Source organism: Pseudopipra pipra, chromosome 13, assembly GCF_036250125.1.
Source record: "Pseudopipra pipra isolate bDixPip1 chromosome 13, bDixPip1.hap1, whole genome shotgun sequence".
NCBI classification, from domain to species: domain Eukaryota; kingdom Metazoa; phylum Chordata; class Aves; order Passeriformes; family Pipridae; genus Pseudopipra; species Pseudopipra pipra.
In genome coordinates this window covers 6,739,380-6,764,613 of record NC_087561.1, presented here as the reverse complement: position 1 = coordinate 6,764,613, position 25,234 = coordinate 6,739,380, and the positions used below count along the sequence as shown (strand labels likewise).

General features: G+C 41.2%; 2 protein-coding genes across 3 annotated transcripts in view; one reads left to right on the top strand and one right to left on the bottom strand.

Moving 5' to 3' along the window:
* Window positions 1-10,521, bottom strand: part of COL4A6 (collagen type IV alpha 6 chain) — a 115,839-nt gene extending 105,318 nt beyond the window's left edge. Inside the window, exons 1-2 of one of the 2 annotated variants that reach the window (XM_064669815.1) lie at window positions 10,127-10,521; window positions 9,732-9,780 (exon numbers count right to left, since the gene is read on the bottom strand). In XM_064669815.1, coding sequence (XP_064525885.1) covers window positions 9,732-9,780; window positions 10,127-10,506 — 429 coding nt within the window. In that variant the 5' untranslated portion in view covers window positions 10,507-10,521. Of the gene's footprint in view, window positions 1-9,731; window positions 9,781-9,860; window positions 9,975-10,126 lie in introns of those variants that run through there. The other variant, XM_064669816.1, reaches the window with a different exon arrangement.
* COL4A5 (collagen type IV alpha 5 chain) overlaps window positions 10,476-25,234 on the top strand; it is a 79,683-nt gene continuing 64,924 nt past the window's right edge. The window contains exon 1 of the mRNA XM_064669817.1: window positions 10,476-10,695. Coding sequence (XP_064525887.1) covers window positions 10,603-10,695 — 93 coding nt within the window. The 5' untranslated portion in view covers window positions 10,476-10,602. The remainder of the gene's footprint in view (window positions 10,696-25,234) is intronic.

The following is a 25,234-nucleotide window of genomic DNA, read 5'->3' as shown; positions in this document are numbered from 1 at the left end:
TTCTGTGCAACTTTTTCAAGCTACAAGTTGATACTAGTGCTACTTTGATACAGTGTGAGGAAACATCTAAATAATCAGGCTTAAGATGCCACTGACATTTGATATGTAAGGAAAATGAGGATTACTCATGCCAGATACTAAATAAAATTCCCAAAGAAACTGAGGCCCCCAATGACATACTATGTAAGGTACAGACCAAATTCTCAGTGACCTCAGTTAAACACAACAGCCCAGAGCACACCTGAGTGCTTTTCAATTGTCTCTACCTTTCTTACATTTGCATCCACAACTTTTAAGGGTCTTACAAAACACTTTTACTGCCTATCTAGAAAAGTGAAATGAAAAAGGAAACTATATCCATTACTTTAAAATCAAAGAAAAGTCACAATATTCTTCATAAAGACTAATCCTGCTCTTCTTTTTTTAGAACAAAACCATGCAGATAAGGAAGTGTTGTAAATCTGAGATCTGTAAGCTGCTGGGCTGCAGAAGGGCCCCTCTAAACAAGTATGTCATGGAGCTAGCCTGTACCTGTGTCTCACTGCACATTCCTCTGGCAAAGGAATTTAGTCCTGAAACCTGGTACCCCTCTGCCCTCCTCTGAGTGAGCTCATAATACCGGAATGAAGAGGAGGGAAATAACTTTCTCACTGGAATTTCTTTAATGGAAATTATAAGAACACATTTTGATGAAATAGATGCTGGAAGTATTTTGCCTGGTTGTTCTTGCACACACAGAACACTTGTTATTATATACAGAAAACATAGAACTACCTCAGCAAAATTTATCCCTGGTAAATTCAGTGTTATCACATAATCCAAACAAAATCCATAGCCAGAATCACTGCACAAAGATGCCTGGGCTGACAGTCTTCTGTGCAGGGAAAACTGTAAAACAATCATTCCAGATCTGGACAGTAACTCAGCCAAACAACAACAACAAAAAACCTCAAAGCTTCATTAGTTTCATCATTTCATTAGTTTCACAAGCTGAGAGGTAAGAAAGGAGAAATGGATCTGGAAAGCTACAGTCAGCTGTAGAACACTTCTGGTAATTGCAGCTCAGAATGAAAATTATTAAATTCCTATTACTAAGTTTGGAAATGAAAAAAACCAAACCACTTGTTTGCTGAAAGTTGCACAATATCTACTGTTTTATCAATCAGACTTCTGTTAAAAAACCAAAAATCAACCAACTTTTTTCTACCATAGCTTTAGTTTACTTCTATCCAAAATACTTGGTAAACACTTTGGTTTGTGGTTCATAAAGTATCCTTGAATTGAGTTGAAAAGTTATAGTAACACTGAAGATCTGATATAAACATTAATTAATTCTTCTCTACTACTGTCAGACTGTAGTTAAGACTCACTAGCTGGTTTTTAATCCCTGCCACTCCTCTCTGAAAGACGTGCAGAACTTGGCTGGATAGCACAAAGCTGGAAGATAAAAACCAACCACATTCTTAGGGAACTTCACAGTCTCATGCTAGAAAAAGTCTCATGCTAGCCCATAAAGAAAATGCAATTGAATGGAGAGCCTTTAAGCAGCCATAATCAACATTTTACAGTTTTGTGCCTTATTTGTTAGAGGTTCAAGCCTTCAAGATCTCCAAAGGCAGATTGTACAAGTCATCTCATTTAGAGAGGAGCCTTAGGGCACACAAAGCACCCGGTGCAACAGTTCAAAGAAGCAAAACTTGCTGCATGACTTGGGGCAAAGCTTTCTTCACACATGCAGGGCAGTAACACCAGTACTTAGCCTGGCAGGGTGGAAGGACATCTGCAAATCGCTACCAGGGGTGAAAGACAACACAGTAATGCAACCAGTGATTATGTATTTTAGAGTAAAAATTGCAACATGTTTCTTCATATTATGTAAGGAAACGGTGTGAAATGTATGTGCACGATAAATGAACCCTACAGAAGGGACAAAACAGACCAAATGTTGTTGCTTGTGAACATGCCTGTCACAAGGCATTTCAGGATTTGACCTATCCTGCGAATCTCAGCCCTCAGGAGGGCATGCAAACACATTTTACCCCAATGAAAAACGTGCTGGGACACATTAAAAGATGTTCTGACCCAGATCCCAGTTTCTACAGTCACAGAAAAGCAGTCTTTGCAGAACCTCCGAGGTGATTTTCCAACCACATTCTTAGGGAACAGATTACTTGAGGTATTACTTGAGCTCCCAGAGACCCCGCTGAGGGCTCTCCACACCCCACATGCTCCAGGGCCAATACATTCACATGGAAATTGCACCACTGAGAGATACAGGTCAAACCACAGTTTGGAGCTCACTCTAATTATCTAGGCAGATTTTGGTTTAATCCTAACAAGATTATACATTCAGAGAGATTAAGGTTGTTAAAAGTACCACAGAGCAAACCATATAATCACTACCTTCAAGAAACCATCTAAAGTATTCTGTTTATGGTCACCAACTCATTTAACTTTAAAACCTCTGTGGACCTCTGTGGTATTCAAAGAGTATTTTCTGTATCTATTTGTGGTAAAAGTAGGCTAAGCATCTGACATTTGCTTTGGTGACTAGAACACATTTGTTACAGGAGTGGTTTGAAAGCTTCTTCCTTTCAACACCATATTAACATATTTTCTCTATATTGTTCTTAAGCTTACATCTTGGACCTCTTCAAGTCACAACAAAAAGCCAAGTACCATCTGTAGAAAGAGATTTCACAGTCTGTTTCCAGTTTAAGCCAAAACTACTTTATTAGGTTAAAAATGCACTACTCTTCCTTTGTAAAAATGATCATATAAAGCTTACAGGAAGCGATAGCTGTTAAAAACTGTGTTTTTGATGAAAACAGAAAACTTTTGCTAAGTAGCAAGCAATGCATTTGGGTTACACCTATTTCCATAGTGAAAGTAAAGAGAATATGCATTTCAAAAGTACACCAGAAATAAAGCACCTTACTTTTGGCACCCAGGGCTTATTGGAAATCACCTCAGTCATGAACACAAGACTGAGACTCACCACACTTTTATCTTTTCTGTTAACAAAGATTCAGCATGTTCCATGCAAAATGCTATATACACTGTGCAGTGCAAAACAGGACCTGCCAACCCCACCTTCCAGCTGAATCCACACTTCACATGTGCTGCACTTCATAGAAAAGGCAAAGATACCTTCATTTTACAGATAATGTTCCAACTTTTCAACCCCTCACACACACACACTTTGATGACAGTCTGAAACCACAAAAGGAGGTCTGAGGGTGAAAGCCTACAGGCTCCTTTTATGGAAAAGTCTGAAGACTACTATAAATTCTTAATTTTCCAAGCTTGCTTTTTGCTCCTGCAGGCTATGTTCTTCCAGTTCAGTTACACCCTGCTTTGTGGATAGCTTTAATCATCAAAGTACAATACAGTGATTCACTCTCCTATTGTTTTGATGTGTTTCCACCATAGTAGTAGCATTAATGCCAAATTGCTTTTAAAAAATTATATAAATATATTACACAGAGCAAGTGATACCTGCACACTCCTCCACAGCAGAGGTTTGACTGATATAAGAAGAACTATTAGACCTTTAAAACAGTCCTGATTCTCTTTGGCTCTTTCTCATGTTATTCACTGTGTCAATTCATCTATTTAACTTTTTTACAGTAATGACATGAGATTATATATATCTCAAAATATATTTTATTCTGAAAAATTGACTTGCCAGCTTATGAATTCTAAACAAACTTTAACAATAAAGTATTAAGAGTAATAGATTCATCACTTCTCTTATAATTATATCATTTTCTAGGGAATCTTTTTTGGTTTAAGACTTCTTTTCAGAACTAGATATTATTTCCATTATTTCCATACCTTACTACTTGTGAGGGCAGGATCTTAATAGAAAATATTATCTTCAATGATTCAAATAACAGGATAAGGAACATAAGAAACTGATTTGAAAACACTAATGCAATGAGAACAGGTAAGGTACATGCAGTAATTAAAAAAAGTCAGGAAAAGACAAAGCAATGACTTGATGCTATTTAAAGCTTTAAAATTATGCTACAAGCAAAAAATAAAGCTGGTAACATTTAATTTGCAAGGATTTTAAGAAGCACAACAGCATTTTTAAGTTCATTTCTTGCTTAACTGCACTTTCCTTTTCCTCTCTACTTTTGAGGTCAAAACCGACCCTTCAAACAGTGCTATAAATTCATTTATGCAGTTGGCTTTCAGCTGACTCTGTACAAACATTTCTATCCCAATCTCTAGAAAGCTGCAGGTTTTGATCTGTCAGCCAAAAAACTATGCTAAGGAAACAGTTAATGGTGCTGTTGCTCCCTTGTTTCCAACCTCTTTCACCTTCAATGGAAACGGAAAAATGACAAATATGCAAAACTGAAGGAAAATTAAATCTTGGTCTCATATCTTATAGAAACCTTGAGGTATTGCCTTTTCTAGGGAGTTCTCGATTAGTCCAGATACAACACTTGGATGATGGTTGGATTTTACCTGTGTTACACATCACGCTGGGGTCTTGCCAAGTGCTTGTGTCAAGGAGGGAATCGTTTGTTCCTATTACTAATGGGGAAAGCAATGAACATTAGGTGCAACCCTCTTGAGCAGATTTGTGCAAGAGAGATTCCTGGGTAACAGGCACTGACACGTCCTCACTGCTGCTGGAGTGAGGCATCAGAGAAAGCAGTGCAGGATTAACCGCCAGGAGTGATCCTGGCAGCCTCCCCGAGTGCTAAAGCACAAAGGAGAGCCAGGAAGGCAGAGGAGCTCAGGAGCACGTTGAGGCAGGGGCTGCAGGCTGTACAAAGTACAGTAGATTCCAGCCAGATGGGAGAAAACAGACCAGGGAGTGAGTAAGGCAAACTCAGAGTACAGTAGCTATTGACACTTTGGTGGACTGAAGCAAATCAGCCCCATTTGGTTCACAGCGTTGATTCTCTCAGTATTAAAGTAACCAAGTGAGCAGAAACTGTGCAAACTGAAGGGGCTGGTTTAGTGGCCCAACAAGGTTGACACAGCCAAAGCTAATCAAAATCCTGCAGAAATAACAAGAAGGAAAGCACAGACCTAAGGGATCTTTGCAGCTCTGTATTCATTTGGGTACAAGCAGAATCAGAGGGCCAGCACTCAGCTCTGACCAGCATGAACTGTTAACAAAATGTGGCAAAGAAGCCAGCAAAGAAGCAGATCCATGGAACAGTTCTCTTGGCTTGGTATTATTTTCACCTCATTGTGTTTCCTCAAACCTGAGAGAAGATGAAACAATTCTAAAAAGATGAATTTGAACATAAGTAGTAAGATTATTGTCAACAACTTTTGAAAGTAGAAAGTTAAACACAGTACTGGAAACTGCAGCAACATGACTTCCATATAAATCACACCAACAGAGAAGGGGAAGTTGTATAGAAAAACCCAAGGTAAGCTGAACTGCAGGAAATTTGTGCAAAAAGCACAGGAACAAGTTATTTACTTTCCCCAAGTATTTTCAGATTTATTGCCCACACCTCCAAATTCCCTTTTTGCAAGGAACAGGTAATGAGAACTGCATAATTCCACTCTAAATGCTCTTTCTGTTCAGACATGTAAATGGAAATAAGTATGTTAAAGCTCAGCTAGGGTTTATAGCCTTCCCAGGAGAGTGACAGCCTTATTGGGCTATAGAGATATTTTGAAAGAAAAGAAAATAAATAAAAAAAGACAAATAATTAAAAAAAGAGAGAGAGAACTAAAAAACCAACCACCTAAGGAAATTAATCATTATCCATAGAGGGGCACCCAAACCCACTTCTCAGGGAAGAGAGAAGGTATAGTACATCAAGAATTCTGGCAGGAAAGACTTTTTCATCTATATCTATCATGACTTCATGATCACCTCAAAATACTATTACACCCCTCTTTGCCCATAAAGTTCACTACTACATAAAGATACAGCTGTAAAAATCAAATTACAGAAGGATTGCATACTTACAAATACTGATTAAAATGGCAAAGAAAAAGAAAACAGAACTTTATAAATACCTCTTTAATGGATAACATCGTATTTGCAGAAACTGCATTGGAAAGTGTTATGATGAGAGCTGCAACTCTGTTTTAAATACCTATAATTAAACAGCTATTTTCCCCCTCTGTCAGAGACTCTGGGACAAAATTTATTTTTGGCCACTGAAAACAACAAGCTCTGTTCAATTAAGCTCATCCAGTACATATTAAAGTAAAAGATATTATGAAACATTTGTATCATAGATATAGAAACAAAACACACAGAAAACCTGGGAGACAGATAAATAAGACCACTTGTGCTAGTTTGTCATGAACGAGCAGAACTTCAGTTACTCAAAATAGAGCAGACTGCCCAGAACTGGTTTTCACACTTAGTTTTTATTTGCCTTACTTGGATACTGAAAATCTTTTGCTGAACAAGATACTAAGTGCTAAAAAAAGAGAGTGGCTCTCGTTAATCTGCACATTTATTAGCAAAAAAATGGAAGAGTTGCAATAGTACATGAAGTCCACTCATAAAATCAAGCTAACTGAACTCCATCTGAAAGCTCAGGTGTTCCAACAGAACATGTCTGATGGCAAGTCCTTACAGTAAGTCCTAACAGTAATTCCTTAGGACATCACATCAAAACCAGCACGTATTCCAGATACACTCAACTAGCTGAACAAGGACAGGAAGGAAACAAATGAGGAGTTATCACCTCACCTGTATGCCAGGTATGCTCTCAGGGGGGCTCAGAATGACTGCTAGGACTATGATGCAGCTCAGCTGAGAGCTCTGTGAAGAGATGTGAATCTCAAATTTCATTGCAAGAGGCTGTCTCTGCATTTTGTGACCATGTTCAGCTCATGCTCCACCTCACATTTACGAGAGGAAAACCCCAAAACATCAGCAAAACTCTGATTATTTTTTTAAAAGTCCCTCTCCTAAAAACTCCATTTTGCCCTGTAGCCTGGAAAAGCCTCAGGGGAGGACACTGATCAGCCAAGGCAAACCCCTGCCTCTCTAGCATGTCTTATCCCCCATAGTTCTGGACCAACTTTTGTCACTTGTCTGAGTGCAATGAATGTCTCAAGGACAGCACTACCACGTTGTTTCACTTACGCACAGCATCTTGTGCTGACACTCCTGGCTAACTATTAACACAAATTATTGATGATAAAAGATTGAAACCACGACTGAAGCATAGCATCTAGAGTGACTGCAGCTGAAAGCTCTTAGGTCACTCCCAGCAATTGGGCTACAAACGAGGTAACAATCTCTGCAAAGTAACTGCAAGTCACCTGTGTTTTCACAATTTGGCTCAAGAAAACATAGATAGCATTACAAGATTAATTTTGTACTGCCATTCAAAATAGATCATCATTTACACCCAGGGAAAATAATCATAAACCGAGAAATTAATTCAGATACCCTTTAAAATCCTTTTCTTACAGAAAAGGGGATGACTACACTTCATAACTGAGACCTCTGTGGCAAAGCCATCTTTGATACAACTTTATTCAAGGTGCTGGCCTGGCATGTCAGCCTACACTAGTCCTGTCCACAGTACCATTCCTGAAGAGTGCTCAAGAACTGGAACAATATTTTATGGACATTTCCTTTACAACAGATACATTATTGAAATTGGGTTTTTTTTATGAAAGAAAATACGAACAACAGTTATAAATGACACCATCTCCAGCAACAAGCAGACTGTCTCTGTGAATAGTCTTCTAGAAGTTATTACTCCTTACTAACCTAAAGCTTTAACCTCATTTTATTACCATGGTACTTCACTATGCTCTGTCACTTCAAATTATATACCAGAAGACTATTAAGAAACGTTTCAGAGATCTTGCTTTTTCTAAGAAAGCTCTGCTTACTGCAAGTTCCATCACCAGTACTTTCTCTTAACAGCTTATTTCATGCTGGAAGGTCTTAGGATGTGTTTTTAAATCAGTGATAAAAGTCATTAACCTACTACCCTATCTGAAGTTCACAAAAACAGAGTTTTAATCTTTCTTGTTGGGCATGTTTGACAGCATTTTTAATAAAAATCATTAAATCCATTAAGTGCTTAGACATGTAGAGCACTAGGTATTTTAAGGACCTATTTCTGATTCTTTTTCATAGTTGTAGACTGATTACATAGCAACTAAGATTTTGACTGTTTTCTAACCCTGAAGAAAACTGTCAGGCAAACTTAGAAATAGCAAGTAGATATTAATCTTATTCATTACAATAGACTTAAATTGACAGAGTCCCTTTATGGGCAATGAAAGATGTCAAGGAACTAACAGAAATCTGACTGCTTAAGAGATGTGTTTTCCAACAGACAGGAAGCAAAATCGGAGCAAACTATTTAAATTTGCTTTCAGTTACATCTGCATCAATCAGGAATAATTTCACTGCCATACTGCAAGAATTTATAAAAATTACTATAAAGTGTCACACATTTGCTTCAAAGAGCCTTTAAAATACGTGCTTTATAAAAGTCATTTCCACCCAGATTCCACTATAGTAAGAACTCTCAGAAGAACAGTTCTTGGTTTTGTTAAATAAAACTCTCTAATCTTTTAATCTTTGAGAAGATTAAAGCTTGTAACTACCACCTGATCAGGATGATGAAATTCTACTAGTGCAATTGATTATAAAAAATGCAAAATAGAATCAAGCCTTTCATGTTTATGAAAAGTATAAACCCCTCTGCTATTAAAGACTTTTAAAAACATTTCTTCTCAGTTGCACAGGAAGGTTCTAATTCCTTAAAATTTTAGTCAAAAGAGTAGCAAAAGCAGTAGAAAAACATTGGCTGCCAAGTCAAGAACACGTTTTAACTGGCTTTGTTAGAAATCTGTCCAAAGTTGAATTAAAATAAACTTGCTTAAAGCACATTATACTACTTCCATTAAATCACTATTGTATACTTGCTGTAAAATCCACACCACAACCATTACTGTACAATCTTAATTTACATTACAATATAAGAAAGACATTTTTTTAACTGCTGACTTTACATCAGTTGGACACTTAATTTAGGGTACAGATCTTCCAAAGGACTCTTTCATTCACTAGTTGAGTGGGCTAAGAATTGCAGCATCCCAGCTGCAGACAATCTATTATAACGCCAAAAAGAAGAAAATTATAAACATTTAAAAAGCCTGCAATCACCTACTAATCTATTTAAACATTAATTAGGAACAGCAAGAGAAAATCCACGTTTATGTCATAAAATTGTCAGATTGACAGATCATAAAGTCATTGCTTCTGTACAACAACTTGGAATTTAAAACACATTTACTAATAGTCGTGAACCTTGATACAACACTTAACAGCTTAATCCTTTAATTTCTCACATCACTTTTACTTAGTTATGATGTGTTGTGGATTGGATCCCTCGTGAACAAGGACCTAGAGGGTCAGCTTTTTACAGAAAAGTTTGAGAAGAGGCTAAAAGAGAACGAAAGCCAGTCAGGTACAAAGTGAGACACTGATCACGCTTTCAGACACTGAAAGCTGTTACACCGCACACAGATGATCTGTCTTTCACCCCAGCATACTTTTCAAAAACTAGCCAAAGTCGAGCGGACGAAAGGCACAAAGGGACTTCGGAGCACAGGTGTACAGCAATTAAAAAAATATCCGCGCATCTTTCCCAGGGGGGCGGGGACGTGTCCGTTCTCTGGCCGAAGGATGCCCAAACCCCGACAGGTTCGTCCGGGCACGTTCACCTCCAGCGAGCGCTGGACCTGCACGCACTTACCGCACTCGCCAGCTCCGCGCCCAGCCAGAGGAGCAGCAGCACCAGCGCCCTGCGGGAGGCAAAGGGACAGACAGTCACGGCGGGGAGCGGGGGCACCGCGGGAGCGGGGGGGCAGCGCTCGGCACTCACCCTGCGCGCCCCATGGCCCGGGCAGCCCGCGGGCACGGCCGAGGAAGAGCGGGGTCCGCCGTCACTCGGGGCGGGCAGGGCACCGTGTGGCTCCTTCCCGGCGGAACACTGAGGGTGCCCGGCCCCGAGGAGCGACCGGGCTGGAGGCACCAGCGCTGCCCGCCCGCGCTCGGTCACTGCTCGCTTCCCGCGGCGCCGCAGCCCCTCCAGGCGCTCGCAGCGTGCCCGGGCAGGAAGTTCGCGCGGCGTTCGCCGAGGCGTCGCACCTGAGCGGGGCCGGATGGGCCGGGACCGAGCGCGGGCGAGCCCCGCACCCGCCCCTCCGGAGGGGCGACCCGGCACTGCCAACAACTCCCCCTTGCCCGCACACGCACACAGAGCGGCTTCCGCTGCAGAAAATAGTCCGGGGTCCAGCTGCCCGCCCGGTGGAGGTGCGGGGCGGGGAGAGGCGGCGCCCGCCCTTGGAGCCGACAAAACCGCGGCGCCCGGGGGCAGGGCGGTGCCGGGGGATCGCGGCCCCCTCGGAGCGGAGCGGCAGCGCGCCCCACACCGCCCGCCCGCCCCCGGAGCGGAGGAATACTGTAGTCCCGGGAGGACTTGAGCCGGGAGAAGCGGGCGAGTGCGGCAGAGGGGCGGGCGCTGCCATCGGGGCGGCCGGCGGGAGCCGCCTGCAGGAGCCGCGCTGCCCCGCCGGGCTATGCCCGCGCCGCAGGGCCGGCCCCGGAGCTCCTGAGCGGGCGGGATGGAGCCGCGGTGGCGGAGCTGCAGCCTGGCCGCCGGCTGCCTGGTGCTGGTGCTGCTGGGGTGCTGGGGGCCGCAGGAGGCGGCGGCGGCGGTGAGTGCGGGGCGCCCTCCTTGTTCTCCGCGGGTGCTGCCCGGCGCCGCTGTCCCCGCCGGGCGCGGCCGCCGCGCGGAGCCTCGGGGGGAGCTTTGGAGCCTCGAGGATGGGGTGGCCGAGGGTGGGCTCCCCCTGACAGGAGCCCCGCGGCTCCTGCGGCGGGCGGGGGTCGGCGGCGCGGCCGGGCCCCGCCGGAGGGTCTCTGGGCTTCCGCAGGTGCCGGGGCTCCCGGGCGGCCCGTCCCCGCACAAAGCCCCGCGGTGCCGTCGGGCCGGCGCTGCGCGGGACCCTCACGGCCGGGACCGCCGGCGGCTGCGGGGAGGCAGGAGAGCGAGCGGGAGTGCGGGGCGGGGGGAGCCCGGGTGAGCTTTGTGCGGGCTCTGAACCCGCTGTTCCTCCGGGACAAAGGAGGAATGATTCCCCCTTGCCTTTCCCCCTCCCCACAGGACCTCCGTGAAAAGGTGTCTGAGCTCTAGCCACTGAGCCATCACCTGCCGCCCCGAGTCGCACCTGGACGTGGCATGTGGGCATGGCTTGCCGGAGGATACTGTGCCTCAACCTGGGGCTTAGTTTTCCCGAGGGTTGTATTTCTGCTTTCGTAAAACCCGAGCTGAGGTGCTAACGGAGATGGCAAATGCGTGCGCTGTAGCAGGGAGTGCAGTAAACGACCTGGAGAAGAATTTTCATCTCTGTCTTTGAGAGAGAGATGCTATCCCAGCTTTCCTGAAGTGGCAGGGCCTTGAAACTGAGAGGTGGGAGAGGTGATCCCTGGCTTCAGGTTTCAAGGTATTTGACTAAGACCTCCAGCTGTTAACGAGTGGGAAAATTAACTAAAAAGGCTGGTGCATTTCACTAAAATGCTCACAGTAACTGGGTTAACTTCAGCTTTTTACAATTCCTTTCTCTTTTTGAATTTTTTTTTAAGTTTACTTGGAAAGGAGAATGAGTCCAAATTGCTGTTCTTTAGGATTACTCTCTAGTTGAAAAGTCATAATATGTTACAGTGATAAGTGTAGAGTACATTTCTGTGACTCCCCCCTTCCATTTTGTAGTTAGAGCTGACAAAATCTTATTTGTCTTGAACTCTCCTTTGAAGTGCATTCCTTTACAGTGAAACTTTGTAGACCTTTCATCTGCCCTCTGAAAAAGCAAAGACCAGCCATAATATACTTCCTTCCTCTTCTACTCCTCCTTCTTACCGTGCCCAGGTGGGAACCCAAGTGTAAGTGATACCAGTGTGCCACCAGTGCTTACTGCTATGGGGAACTGCCTGTCTCCACACTGTCTGTGACACCAGTTCTGCTGCTCTGCTTGGTCCCACCTCACCCCAAGCTGCCTGCCTTAACTCCCACCCCAAAGGAGGACCCAGGCAGTCCCACCTACAGGGCTTCACTGGTTTAGCAGGTGGGGTTTGAAAATGGGGAGGTTTGTGTGCATAAATGTGGCCCCTTCCTCTCTTCAGGAAAGCATCCAGGCACAGTTCTTGTGTGTGATTGGTGGGAGTCTGTGGGGTCTGGGAGCAGCACTGTGGTGGCCATGTAGGCAGTCCCCTACCTTGGAAGAAACAAAGAAAGGAGCAAAAACAATGGTGCAATTTCTGGTTCTTAACACCACCTTGTGCTGCAGGCCTCTCTTTTAGGATTTGCAGTGAGCTAAGATTAACTGAAGACCCAGGGGCTGATGGGGTTGGGGGAAAGAGAGAGATGCCTCTGTTCCAACCTACATAAATCCCACTGGTCTTTTGTCAGAAGGGTCTAATGGTTTTCTCAACACTTTGATGTTCTGATGTCCTTGAATTTCCTGTGATAACACTAAATTATGCTGAGCCCTATTAATGAGGATCAGCAGTTTATTCCTCCCTTTGTCAGAAAGGGTTGACTAAATGCTGTAGCAGTATTATTCACATACACTGTCTCTTCTGTGAATCTTGTTTTGGGATCTTTCGTCAGAATCCTCCCCCCAACAGGATAAATTTGGTGTGATGGCTTCAAGTCATTCTGGAGTCCTTATTCAAATGATATCTGAAATTGTTATTCAACATTTTAATGCACGTTTCAAATAAAAAAGTTGTACCTTCTTTGCTCCAGCTTATTTGTAATAGTGTGATCAGTTAAGAAGTGACAAAATATAGCTGAGAGTCACTTGCCAGTGTGCACATCATAGGGAAATCCTAGTTATTAAAAACACCCTCTGTGTTTCATACTCAAGTAGGGATGGATTTCATTGTTCTGATTTTATTGCTGGGTTCTCATAGCCCATAGTCTGAACTTGGTGAGTAGTGTATGGATCATGCTGTGCACTCTTGTGCAGACTCGTTGATGTAGAATGATAACTACTGATGAACAGTGTAAAAGTAATTGGGAGTCTGAGAATGGTTTTACTTAAGAGTGAGAAAATGAATGAGTTGGAAGATAGTGTCATCAATGTGTGAACTGATTTCAAGCCAGTGCTTAAAAAAAGTGCTTATTTGTTGTATGCTTTCAGCAAAAGATATGAGTTCTTATGTATGTTAACAGAAATATTATTACTTAAGTGTCCTGGTGGTTTTAATATAAATAAATATAAATTTACATATATGTATATAAGCTAACTAGCTCTTTTATAAACAGATTTTTTCCCCCCCTCTCCTGGCAGGTTTACACTTGCACTGTGTTATAGAAAAAGTGACTGCAAGTTGTGACTGGGAAATCTGTTTAATTAAATAACATAAATGGGCTAGATTCTTGAATTGGGCTATCTATGAAACTCACTTGAAGTTAGTGACTATCTATTGACTTACATTGAGAAGAAGTTTCCCTCATAGTTAAGGCCTAGATTTTTAATGTGTAAATAGACCTTGTCAGCCCAGAATTACTAAAAATTAAATCATTTCAGCAATGTCTTTTTTCTTTGCCTTCCATTATAATTCCAGTCTGACTAGAAGTATAAGGCTGAAAACAGTTGTTCAAATATGGTAGGGCAGGCTGGCAAGATGGCTATTATTTGTGTTTAAGAAAGTAATGTATTATTTGTGAAAGTTCTCTAAGTTTGGTTGAGGTTTTTTCCTTTCAAAGGTTACCATATATATAAATATGTGCTACCATGTCATTAATGACAATGTACACGATTAATAGTTAATTTGTAAGTGATGGTCAGCTGTGTTTCTCTTGTTTGTCCTAACTATTTTATTGTGGTAGTTATTATTTTCCATTTCAGAACTGGCAGGGGCTCTTTCTAGTTACAAAATCTAAGTTTGTAAAAGCAGAAAGAAACGGATGCTGGCTTTTAGGATTCAGAAAGTATTTCATCCTGAAATTCCGTGGATGTGTCTTGATTAGTCATGCACAAGACTTGGTTTTATAACATCAAGGCTCAAGCCCTTCTGCTTCCAACTTGCCATTTGTCATATGTTTTGATTTTGACCTTTCATGGCTCTTAATTAAAGACATATAGTAAAATAACATATCTCAAGTTGTGCTGTGGCATAATAAAATACAAACAAATCCAGGGAATCTGAATGAAATGGAATGTGAGAGCTATTTGGACCACAACAGAATCTTTTGCAGCTATGCATACAAAATCATTATGTATTTTAGTCATTTTTTCCACATGATGGAAATGCTGATATTTCAGTGGAACTTCCTAGGCTTTCATTTTCCCAAATGAATGAATAAATCTATTCACTGAAAGCAATTACTAGTTACCTTTTCCAAAAGAGAAAGGGAAGTTTTCCTAGGACAAAGTGTTTTTTAATTTATTTAACAGTAAACGTAAATTTTTGTAATGATTTTTTTTCCCTACTGTGAATAAGCAATGACACTGTAATGCAGTGAACTGCTCTTGGATTTACTAGAACATGTGAAAACTTTTCTGTATTATAAAACAACTGAAAACATCAATAACATCCCAGCAAATCTAATGTGCATGTTTTCAGTCTGGGGCAAAGTGATGTATCTGCTCCACACATACAGTGAAGATACACTGTGCATTTTTACCTTTCATTCACTAAGATGCTTCCTCTTCCAATTGTATCAGCTCTGTAAAGTCTCCACTGATATCAGCACAGAACAAGATATCCAGATAACACTCACTCACATGTTCTAGGAATAGTATTGCACAAGTGCACTGAATGAAGAGCAGCCTCTGCCACTGGTGACACCAGACAAAGTACTTTGAGAAAAGACACTTCAGGCAGAATGCTTTATCCTTTACCCTCCTGGGAAAGGTTTGCAATGCAATCAAACCTTACTTAATATCATTGGTACAGTGCAGCTTCTGAAAAAGGTGGTGTGCTGAGCATCCTGGTTGTGTAGTTGTTTGGTGTGTGGAGAAAAAGCTTCAATGTAATTGAATTGAATTGTCATCAGAATAAACATAGCTGAGCTGAACAGGAAAGGATCCTCTTATAAAAAGGAATCTAATGCTTATTTTAAAAAAAATTGCTTTGCAATTGACTGAGTCTTTCTTGGAGAACTTGTGAGAGGCTGCAAGAAGCAAAAACTGGGGGATGTAATCTTAATTTTAGGAGAGATGGATAAAGAGCAATTAGATAATTGCAAAGCTATATCACAGATTTTACACTTTAGCTTAATCTCTTATGCTGTCAGCACAGCAGCATTCAGAATTTTAATTTTGTGATTCCCTTTTTGTGGAGGGTGTCTAATGCAGTATGTGTTTGTATATGTGTTATTTTGTTATAATGGAACAAAAGAGATAAATTGTAGTAGCAATGTAGACAGCAATTTTACTTTTTTTTACTTGAAGAGTGTGTGTTAGGAGTCAGAAAGAAAGGAGCTTTACAGCTATGGATTTCAGGTCACTTGAAGGCTCTTGGTTATTGCAGCTCTGCTGTTGGATTTCTTTGTCTCCTCCAATTTGGAGGGGAAGGAAAATAGTTTAGTCTCTCAACTGTATTTTGTTTCTTTTACCTAATCTCTACAGAGAATTAAAATGTCAGAGTTGAATTTCAATCTCTTCTCACTCCTAGCACTGTAAAAGGCATCTCTGTGCAATGCATTTGGCTATCTTACTTTTGGTTCTACATTATTATCTACAAAATTATTCCTTTTATTGGGGCATAGCTGGACCTGCAGAACTGTCCTACTCTCGTCTAACGTGACCCCAGCGTATACTAGATAAGCTTTGCTACTGCAGCTCTGCTGAAACTCTGCTTTCTCCCCTCTTAACTTTCCCCAAGGTAAGCTAAGGTGAAAACAGGCTAATAAGTCCCTTTGCCAGTGTGTATCTGTCAGGACTTTCTGCTGAAATATATTAAATGTGTTGTAAAGTGTGGTTTTTTTATAGGACTGCCTTTAGCTTGTTAGCAAGGGGAATCTTAGTTTTAAACCACACCATTGAAAAAGAGAGGTGTTTATGCAGTCTATTACTTCTTCCTGGAGAATTTAGGTGCTTTTAGAAAGGTGACTTGTACAGTCCTTGGTTGCAGCTGAGGTCTGTGTATGTGGTGGACACCCCTTCTCCAGAAGGAACAGTGATCGTGGAGGAAATCCTTGGTTTGTGTTAAAATGCTTCACTGGAATGAAATTAAGACTTTAATCTCTTGACATCTTTCTCTACTGTAGTAGCTGCATCTCTCACCTCCTGGTGTATTTGGAGATGTAGTTCTGTTAGGTAAGATCACCTTATTGGCTCTGGAAGAAGAAATAGAGGTTTGGCTGCTCCATTTGCTGCACAGACTGGAGGAAGATGAAGCTTCATAGAGGCCCTTCAGCTCAGTGTGTTTGAGGAACTACTGCTGTGACAGACATTACAGTATCTTTTTAGTACTTTTATGGAGAAAATGAAGCAGAGCTATGCAGACTTTCCTTTCTAGCCTAATTTTCAGCTTGACTGTCTTTTTATGTGGTTACTGAGCTAGACAAAAATCAGAACATTATTACACAAAACATAAAATTTGGCTTTATTTGACAACCATAGTGCTAAAGTGAAACAGCCTACAACATTTTACTGAGAGAAATTGTACTGGGCCCTTGTAATAGTGATGGATTTTGAATGTTTCAAGTCATTAGAAAGATGTCTGGAATAATCAGTTGCCAGTGGATGCTGGTTTTTTTGCTTGCCTATGGTGCTACAGGCTGGCAATCTTTTTGCCCCTTTATCAACTCCCTCATGATACTCTTGTAGTGGGAGTTTTCTACTTTTCTGTCTTAATCTAGAAAGATGTGGCTTATGTATCCTTATTTGTAGTAAGAGGTAATTTATATCATAGTATAAATGTGTGATGCAAAACTGGTGACTTGAAATCCAGGACTGCTTAAAAGTTGCTAGGGAAATTAAGAATTATTTTGATGATATATACTGGACTTACCTGTATTTCTCCATTACTCTGCAAATCTCAAAAGTTTACAGTATATTGAGAATAGTTAATTTTATTTCTGTCTATTCTGGTTCCTGTCCACTCCAACTCCTGCACCGTGGGTGAAAACATAACAAGCATTGGTTAAAAACTACGTAAAACTGTCAAGCTTAAGCAATGATTAATTCAACAATTATATTTGATTTTTTGTGCTTCACCTTGTAAGCAATGAAGGCTAATCTTCCTTCATTAAGAAAGTCTGTTTATTCATAAGTTGTCAATATATTTCTATCTAACATCAGTCTGTGTCTGTTAAATACAGTGTTGATTCTTCAAAAGCAAACCTTTCTCTTTATGTACTTAAATCCCACAGGGGTCCAATAGAGAGAAAGAAAATGACCACCCTGGGCAATGAACTGCACTCTTTCTACACCTTGAATTAAAGTAGCAATTATTAAAACCCACAATTAAATTGCTTTACTTAAAGCAATGGAAACTAACGTGACTTGCAGGCAAGGCTAGACAAGCCTTCAGCTCCCAGAAAATTTGATTTCCTGACAAGAAATGCCACTGCAAAGCAGTGTTTGGGTGAAGGAGCTTATGAACTCAGTTTAAAAACCTTTTAAAAATAATCCTTTCTATGAGGCAGTGATTTTTCTCAAGTCAGCTTACTTTGAACCAACCTTTTACACAGAAAGACATCAGAAGCCATTGTTTCTGAAGGGCAAAATAATTTCTAATTGTCATTCAGACAGTGTGAATTGACTTAATCATAGAAAATACTTACTCTGAATTAGTTTAGGAACACTTCTCTTGTATATTCAACCTTAAAGGACAAATTCAGAAGGAAAAGGAGGCTTCTTCTCTGCACTGAAAAATGAGAATTTATATTTGATTTAGCTATCTCTTTTCATCTAGTCACAATGTAGTCAGATATGAGGAAAAACTTTGAGATTTCTGCAAAACCATTACTTATCTTTTAATTCTTGAGTCATTAAATATTTAAAACAACAATGAGAAAATCCAGAGAGGATGAAAAGTTGCAAGTCTTGAGTGTGTTTTGTTTTGGTAGTTTAACTTCCAATATTCATTTAGCCCTTTCTTAACAGGGAAAGCAGTGCCATGAAAATTGCTAGAAGCCTGTGCCCAGAGTCTGCCCAGGCAAACAGTGAAAACATCCATGCAAAAGTTAGTGTTTGTCTGGGTGGAGGAGATATTTGTAATTTTGACTGAAGGGAAAGTGTGTCTGTAGTGTCATTTAGTTTCTGATCCAGCATGCTTATGGAAAACTCTTGGCTGTAGAATTGATGACACTCCTGTATCAAGAGAAAGTATCTTTTCTGTTCTAAAAGTTTTCAAGGTCTTAAAGCAGTGGTAGTAACAAAGTATTAAAATGTGTATGTCTAAAGTATGACTTTTGTATCCTAAGTGAACCTAGAAAATTTCTTAACTTCAGGCTTGAATGAGAAAATACTTGTTGACAGGTCTAGTCACGCTCAGGAAACATGCATTTTTAGGACCTTGGCGTACTGTACCCAAGAGCTGGAGACTTTTAGTAACCTTACTGGCTTCCCTTATGCTTGACAGGAGAGAGTAAGCACAGAAAATGGTATTGGGTTTGCATGGCAAGGTTTTGGTAACGGGAGGGGGGTATGAGGTGGCTTCTGTGAGAAGTTGCCAGAAGTTTCACCCGTGTCCAGTAGAGCCAATGCCAACTGCTGGCCAAAGCTGAGCCCATCAGCAACAGTGGTGGCATGTCTGGGATAGCATATTTAAGCTGGGAGGAAAAACTGCTGTACAACAGCAGCTGGGAGAGAGGAGTGAGAATATCTGAGAGCATTGGCTCTGCAGACACCAAGGTCAGTGCAGAAGGAGGGGCAGGAGGTGCTCCAGGAGCCAGAGCAGAGATTTCCCTGCAGACCGTGGTGAGGCAGCTGTGCCCCTGCAGCACATGGAAGTCTGGTGGAGCAGATGGATGCCCAAAGGAGGCTGTGATCCTGGGAGAAGCCTGGGCTGGAGCAGGCTCTCAGCAGGGCCTGCAGCCCCATGGAGAGAGAAGCCCACACTGGAGCAGGTTTGGTGGCAGGACTTGTGACCCTGTGGGGGACCCACACTGGAGAAGCCTGTTCCTGAAGAACTGCATTCTGAAAGGGACCCACACTGGATAAGTTTGTGGAGGACTGCCTCCAGTGGGAGGGATGCCATGCTGGAGCAGGGAAAGAGTGTGAGGAGTCTTCCCTCTCAGGGAGAAGGAGCAGCCGAGAGAATGTGGTGGATGAACTGACCCCAACTCCCATTGTCCATCCCCTGGTGCTGCTGGGGGGTAGGAGATGGAGAAACCAGGAGTGAAGTTAAGCCTGGGGAGAAGTGAGGCAGGGGGCAAGGGGTTTGAAGGTCTGTTTTTTATTTCTTGTTACCCTACTCTGACTTTTAATTGGCAATAAAAATTATTTCCCTGAGTCAAGTCTGTATTGCCTGTGACCACAACTGCTGTGAGACTTAGTGGGCACCTGGCATCCAGCCAAAGTTAACCCAGCACAAAACCATTGTTGGATTTAACACTCTGAATAATTTTACTTAGATGTAGATAACAAAATTTAAAACTACTAGTATTCCAAGCTTGTAATTTATTGTAGAATCATAGTAAAAGTGTAAGTATAATCCTTCTGTGCTGGAGTCTAGATTAGGTGACCTCTTGCTCAAAGCAGAGCTGTCTTGGAATTTCTCTGTTTGTTCTGATAGTTGCAGACTAAAAGGACGTTGAAACAATATCTTCTATTCCAAACCTTGCTTGCTGTAGGACTAATGTTAAAATGTAGTGGAAAGGCTCCATACTGAGTGCTTGTAATTAACCTACTGGTTACTGCAGGATGCAGAGCATATATCACAAACTTGAAGCAGGTTATCTTCTTGGCATATGTTCAGCTCCGAATAGCACTTTTGGGAGTTGGTATATTCCCTAAAACAGAGTGCCTCAGGGAATACTTTCCCTTAGAGAAAGTGACTTTCTGTTTCGGAATGTGTACAAATGTCAGGGTCTGTTTCTTACTCCTGCCAAGCTTCAGACTGCATCTCTAGTTTTAATGATACTTGAGAGCTGTTTCTTATGAATGGATCTCCTGACTTTAATTATTGTACTGGGGTGTTGGAACCACGTGTGCTCTCTCATTGCCTACTCCCACTCTTTTAAACTGACAGTATTTTAATGTGATGTTGCAAGGAAGGCAGCTCACTGACATCCTGGGACCTGGTCAGAGAATCACCATAATGAGATACTTTAGGTGAGATATTGTTAGTTTGCTACTGAGTAACCTCCAGAGGGACTGGGAATAAAATCAATTACTGAAGAAAGCAATAACTAAATTTACATGTATCAAAGTAAGGAGAAGCTTAATGTTACTACTGAAGACTTCCTCCCTTGCTTCCCTAGAAACAAAAATATAAAGTGTCTTTCCTGTCCTTCTGCACCCCACCCCCCCCAGTGCTGATTAGATTTATTTTGCCATTATTGATGCTGTGTTAACACTTAAAAAAACTTGTTGAATTTTCAATGCTTTATGTCAAGATCTAGTCTATGGTCCTTTTAGCTTGTTCTTTGCATGGATTCAAAAGTTTTTTCATGTGACAAGTCTCTAAGAAGTGTGACTTTATTTCCAGGGCATGCTTTCTGTTTAGTGGTGATCAGTGCAATCCAAATATAAGGATTCTCAGGTTAATGTAATGTATTGCCTCTATATGTAATTTCTCTGGTGTAAGGAAGTGAAATCTATTTTTTCTAATCAAGTTTGAGTATGTAATTCCACAATTTGTATATGCTAGACAGAATGTTCTATTAGCATCAGCCTGCAGCTGTCTTCCAGTGTTTTAAAGCCAATAAAATACATTCAGGCCCCCTTTTACTTTGCTCCTGTGAAATAGTCTGTGGGAAATTACTGTTGTGATTCTCCATATCAGTATAAGGTCACTTTTTGGTAGGAAGGTGCACCTTGAAGTACCTCACTTGAAGTGACAGTGCTCTAAAGAGACTCTGAGCCATTACTAGTGCATAGCCAGGGCTTAAGTAAATGAACTTGAGAGGCTAACACTGAGGGTACTCTGTATCTGCTGAAGTTAAGTATGTGTATTCCTGAACAGGCATCTGAGAGCTCTCACTAAATATTCAACTTCTGTCAGCTTGTGGATGAAAGAAAAGGGCCTCCTAACTCATCAGGCCCCGATGCTGTTGTTTTACAAGTGCCTCTGACTTTCAGGGTTAGGACAATTGCTTTGTCTCCATTGCTTCCTTGTTTAACTTGGCTCTCTTCAGTGCCACTTACTTTTTCAGCTTTGATTACCTGAGGCTGGAGAGCAGCTCTTTCTTAGCATTGAGTGGTACAGAGAAAGTGCTGCCCGTAGTGCTCTCTTTAGGTGTTAAAGTGCACACACAGAGTGTGCTGCTGCCACAGGCATAAACAAATGATAAAACAGCTTTAGCTAGAAGAACCTTGAAGCTATGATACTTGGTCCAAGAACTGAAGGAGAATGGAGTTGATAACCACCTCCACCACAAAAAATCCCCCAGACACCCACCAAGCCTTAAAGTGAGTTAGGTCTTGTTCTGGCAGTTAAGAGGGTGTGTGTACTTCAGATAACATCTCAGTGCAATATAACTCTGCACAGTCTCTATTCTCTTTAGCATGTATACTTGCTTCATCTTTGGTATTAATTTAGTGCTTTCAGTAGTTTCAAGATAGACCATAGTGGAGTTAGATTAATCTGAAATGCTGTTCCATTTTGCCTCTCCTGTCTCTGAGGAAGAAGTGGGTTTTATGTTCTTGTGTGGTCTGCTTCATGCTTTTGACACTTGAAGGTGCAGTTGTCAGTGACAAATGACTGACATCCATTAACAGGACTCTGGATATGAAGTTTCCTCTGTTGCATGTTAGATGCATCCATAGAGGAAGGTGAGAAACAGGACATTTTCTGGGGAATTAATCTGAAGCTTGTGACTTTATTCCATTTCCTTAACCAGGAACGGACTAAAAATGGAGTGCCATTATGACTGGTGTTATGACTGTATAATACTTGACTTGCAAGCATACCTGAGACTTACAAGCCTGACAGTTTGGTCTAGGTTTGTATTACGTTTGGACATGGTTATAGAAAGTGGCAACATCTAACACCTGTCACATGGGAAAGGTCCTAAATGACTAGTAAATCTTAACCTGTAATGAGTACCATATGGCACTTCTTATTTGCAGCTGGAAAAAATTAGGAAGCCCCAAGAGACTGGTGATTAGAGACTTGTGTGTAAAATAAAAGTAAAACTGAGACTTCCTGAAAAGCGAAGTGGCTCACTGTGCCCTGCCACTGCCTGCCAGCTGCTCCATGCTGGTGTCTCAGGGCTGGTGTTAGTGGCAGAGAGGTGTAGCTGGACAGGCAAAGATGGGAGCATGCTTAAACTAACCATTCCTCTCATTAGCTATGTACGTGCTTAAGGAGTTTGTTTATGGTCTGTATAAAAATTAAAGGATGGCTTGCACTCAGAGCTCAGCATTTTGAACTGAACTGAACTGACTGAGCATCTCTGACTGCCTACAGAGGTGCTGTGAAATTTGTCCATCCCCAAAGCCTCCCATTCCAAAACTGAAAAGCCAACCAGAGTTACCTTTAGGTAACTAGTTACCTTTAGGATGTTTCTCTGTTTACACTGTGTATTTGGTGGTTCATGCAGGTGTTGCATTGCCTGCTGACAAGGGAAATGTGGTGTTTGGCATCTGTCAGTTCATTAACTTGGAGATGAAGTGGGCTGAGAAGACCACCTGGTAGTTTACATTCTGTTTTAATGCTCTTTGCTTGTTGTTGCACTGTTTACCAGGAGATGTACTTGCCAAATCTAAACATGGATGCTTTGTAAGATGCTGCCCCTGGATGGCAGCATAAAGGTAGTACTTAATCTGAGTTAAAGGAGATTTTTTGGCAATTCATACAGCCTGATGTGGAGCTCTTTGGAAATTTGCATTCATTAGGACAGAAATACTTGGCTTCTCAGGTCTCTTTAATTTTAGCTTTGAAATGCTTGTGAGAAGGGCAGTGGAGTTGATATAATTATTTTGCTTTCTTTGTGTCTCACCCAGTAAAATATACTGCACTGGAGCCCATTCTCTGTCTTGTAACACCAACAGGCCACAGAAACGTAAGAGTTTTCAGCAGTGCTGAGAGCTGTCCACGTCCTTTTCCCTGCCTATACTGGAGTGCAAGGCTGGCAGCACTCCTTAAAGCAGAGGCCCAACAATCATTTTTGGAGATGGAAGGCTCTGTAGAAAGTGAGAATGAGCTACTGTGAGTTGCAAGGGCTAACTCTATTCCTCATACTGCCTGCTTAAAGTTTCTTAATGTCCTGAAGAGTTGTCAGCCTGTTGTTTCAATTTTTGCATATTCTGAAGGTAGTCATACCAAGGTTTTCTTGCCTATAATTTTGGGGCTTTTCAGGTAGCCCTTTAATTCCAGTGAAATCATGGTAACTGTATTCTGAGAGAAAAATTATTATTTAATAAACTTTCCATATAAGCAGAGCGGTCATTTAGAGTACAGTAACTAGTTTGGTGGGTCTCTTACAATTATGTTTCATGTTATTACTATAATATATGCTCTTCAGGTATCTAAATAACAAACACCTAGTGCTGTGCCTTAAGAGGAAAAAGAAGGGCTATTTATTCATCTGGTGTTTAAGAATCTCTTTTTAACCCACCTCTTGTGTTCTCATTCACAGTGACCAGAACTGTGACCACTACAGCTAAGAGCTTCCTCTGCAAGTTTGAACAGGTCTTGTATTGTGCAGACTTCAAAGAAAGATAGTGCCTCAAGGTGCAACAGATTAAATTACATGTCAGAAGTTCTCTTACTTAAAAAAAAAAAAAAAAAAGTTGGTCAAGAACTTCTGCAAACATGTTTTGACTCTTACATTTTACACCATAAAATTTATTGTCTTTGCATCTTTAGGTAGATTGAGGGAAATAATTCCTTAAAAGGGCATGTAATAGTCTTTTAATTCAGCTTCATTGCTTTAGCAATGTTACTGCTCATAAATGCAGTACTTGAGTGAGAAAAGAATGGCCATTTGGATTATAGAGCTGGGATGGCTTTGCTGCCATAGGTGACTTCACACAGGTGTTTGAGTAATAAATTGTTACCTGCAGATTTGTACTCCTGTTTAAGCCTAAAGAGCATATATGTGAAATCATAATTAGAACTCACAATAGCAGCTTGTCAAATCCCCACAAAAGCTTTTGTTTGTTGGTTATATTTCTGTCCAGGCAAGTGAAAGGAAACTCAACTGGCTGAAGATGAATGGTGAAATCTTTGACCTGGATGAGTAGTAAATCCTTAGCTAGATAACTGTGCAGGTTTTGGTTACACAGATCTTGGCAAGGTAATAAATATGAGGATGTTCTTCAGGACCACCACCAAAATAAAGCTTAACCTTTGTCTGACTGGAACTGAAAGACTGAATTTAATTTCCGTTATAAATAGAGGTATGAATAATTGAGTATGTGACTTTTGCATGAGAAAGGGTAGTGCCTTCATCCTCCCACAGCAAAGGCATTTGTAACTGGTGCTTTGCTATGTGTTGAATTTACTGATTTTTAATCAGAGTGAATTTCTAACAGCAGAGTCTGTTTATGTTGATGGAATTATCCAGTATTTATGCTCCTTTTTCCTCTGACGTTAAACTTACGCTCCTGACTGGTAAGCTGTCATACTTGGATGTGGAGGGTGATGTTAGTAACATTTAGGCAACTCCTATAGCAGCTAGAATAACTGTGAGGTGCAGGATTTGTCTACTGTATATAAGCTTTATTCTAGGAATATGTCTTCCACAGTTGTCCAACAGGCAGTTGCAGTCTCTACCATGAAAATTCTCTTCTGTCAGCCTTAAATCATGAGCAAGAGCAGCGTGAGAACCTGCAGTTTCCACAGTTTTGTGAACTACAAAATATTGCTAAACTGCCCCTCAGCAGTGAAGTTGCATGTATTTCAGTAAATGTAGCTATTATAGGAATTCCAAGATACGACACTATTTTACCAAATATGTGGTCTAGATACAGAGTTGGTGGATTGTGAAGTCCTGTTTGATTATTTTTTTTTTTTTTTTCTGGACTAGAAGACTTCAAAAACATGGTAACTCCTCTCCCCCTTCCCTTTTGGCAGTACAAACCTGGTGGGGCTGATGAATAACGTGCTAGAACTTTTTTTTCTTTG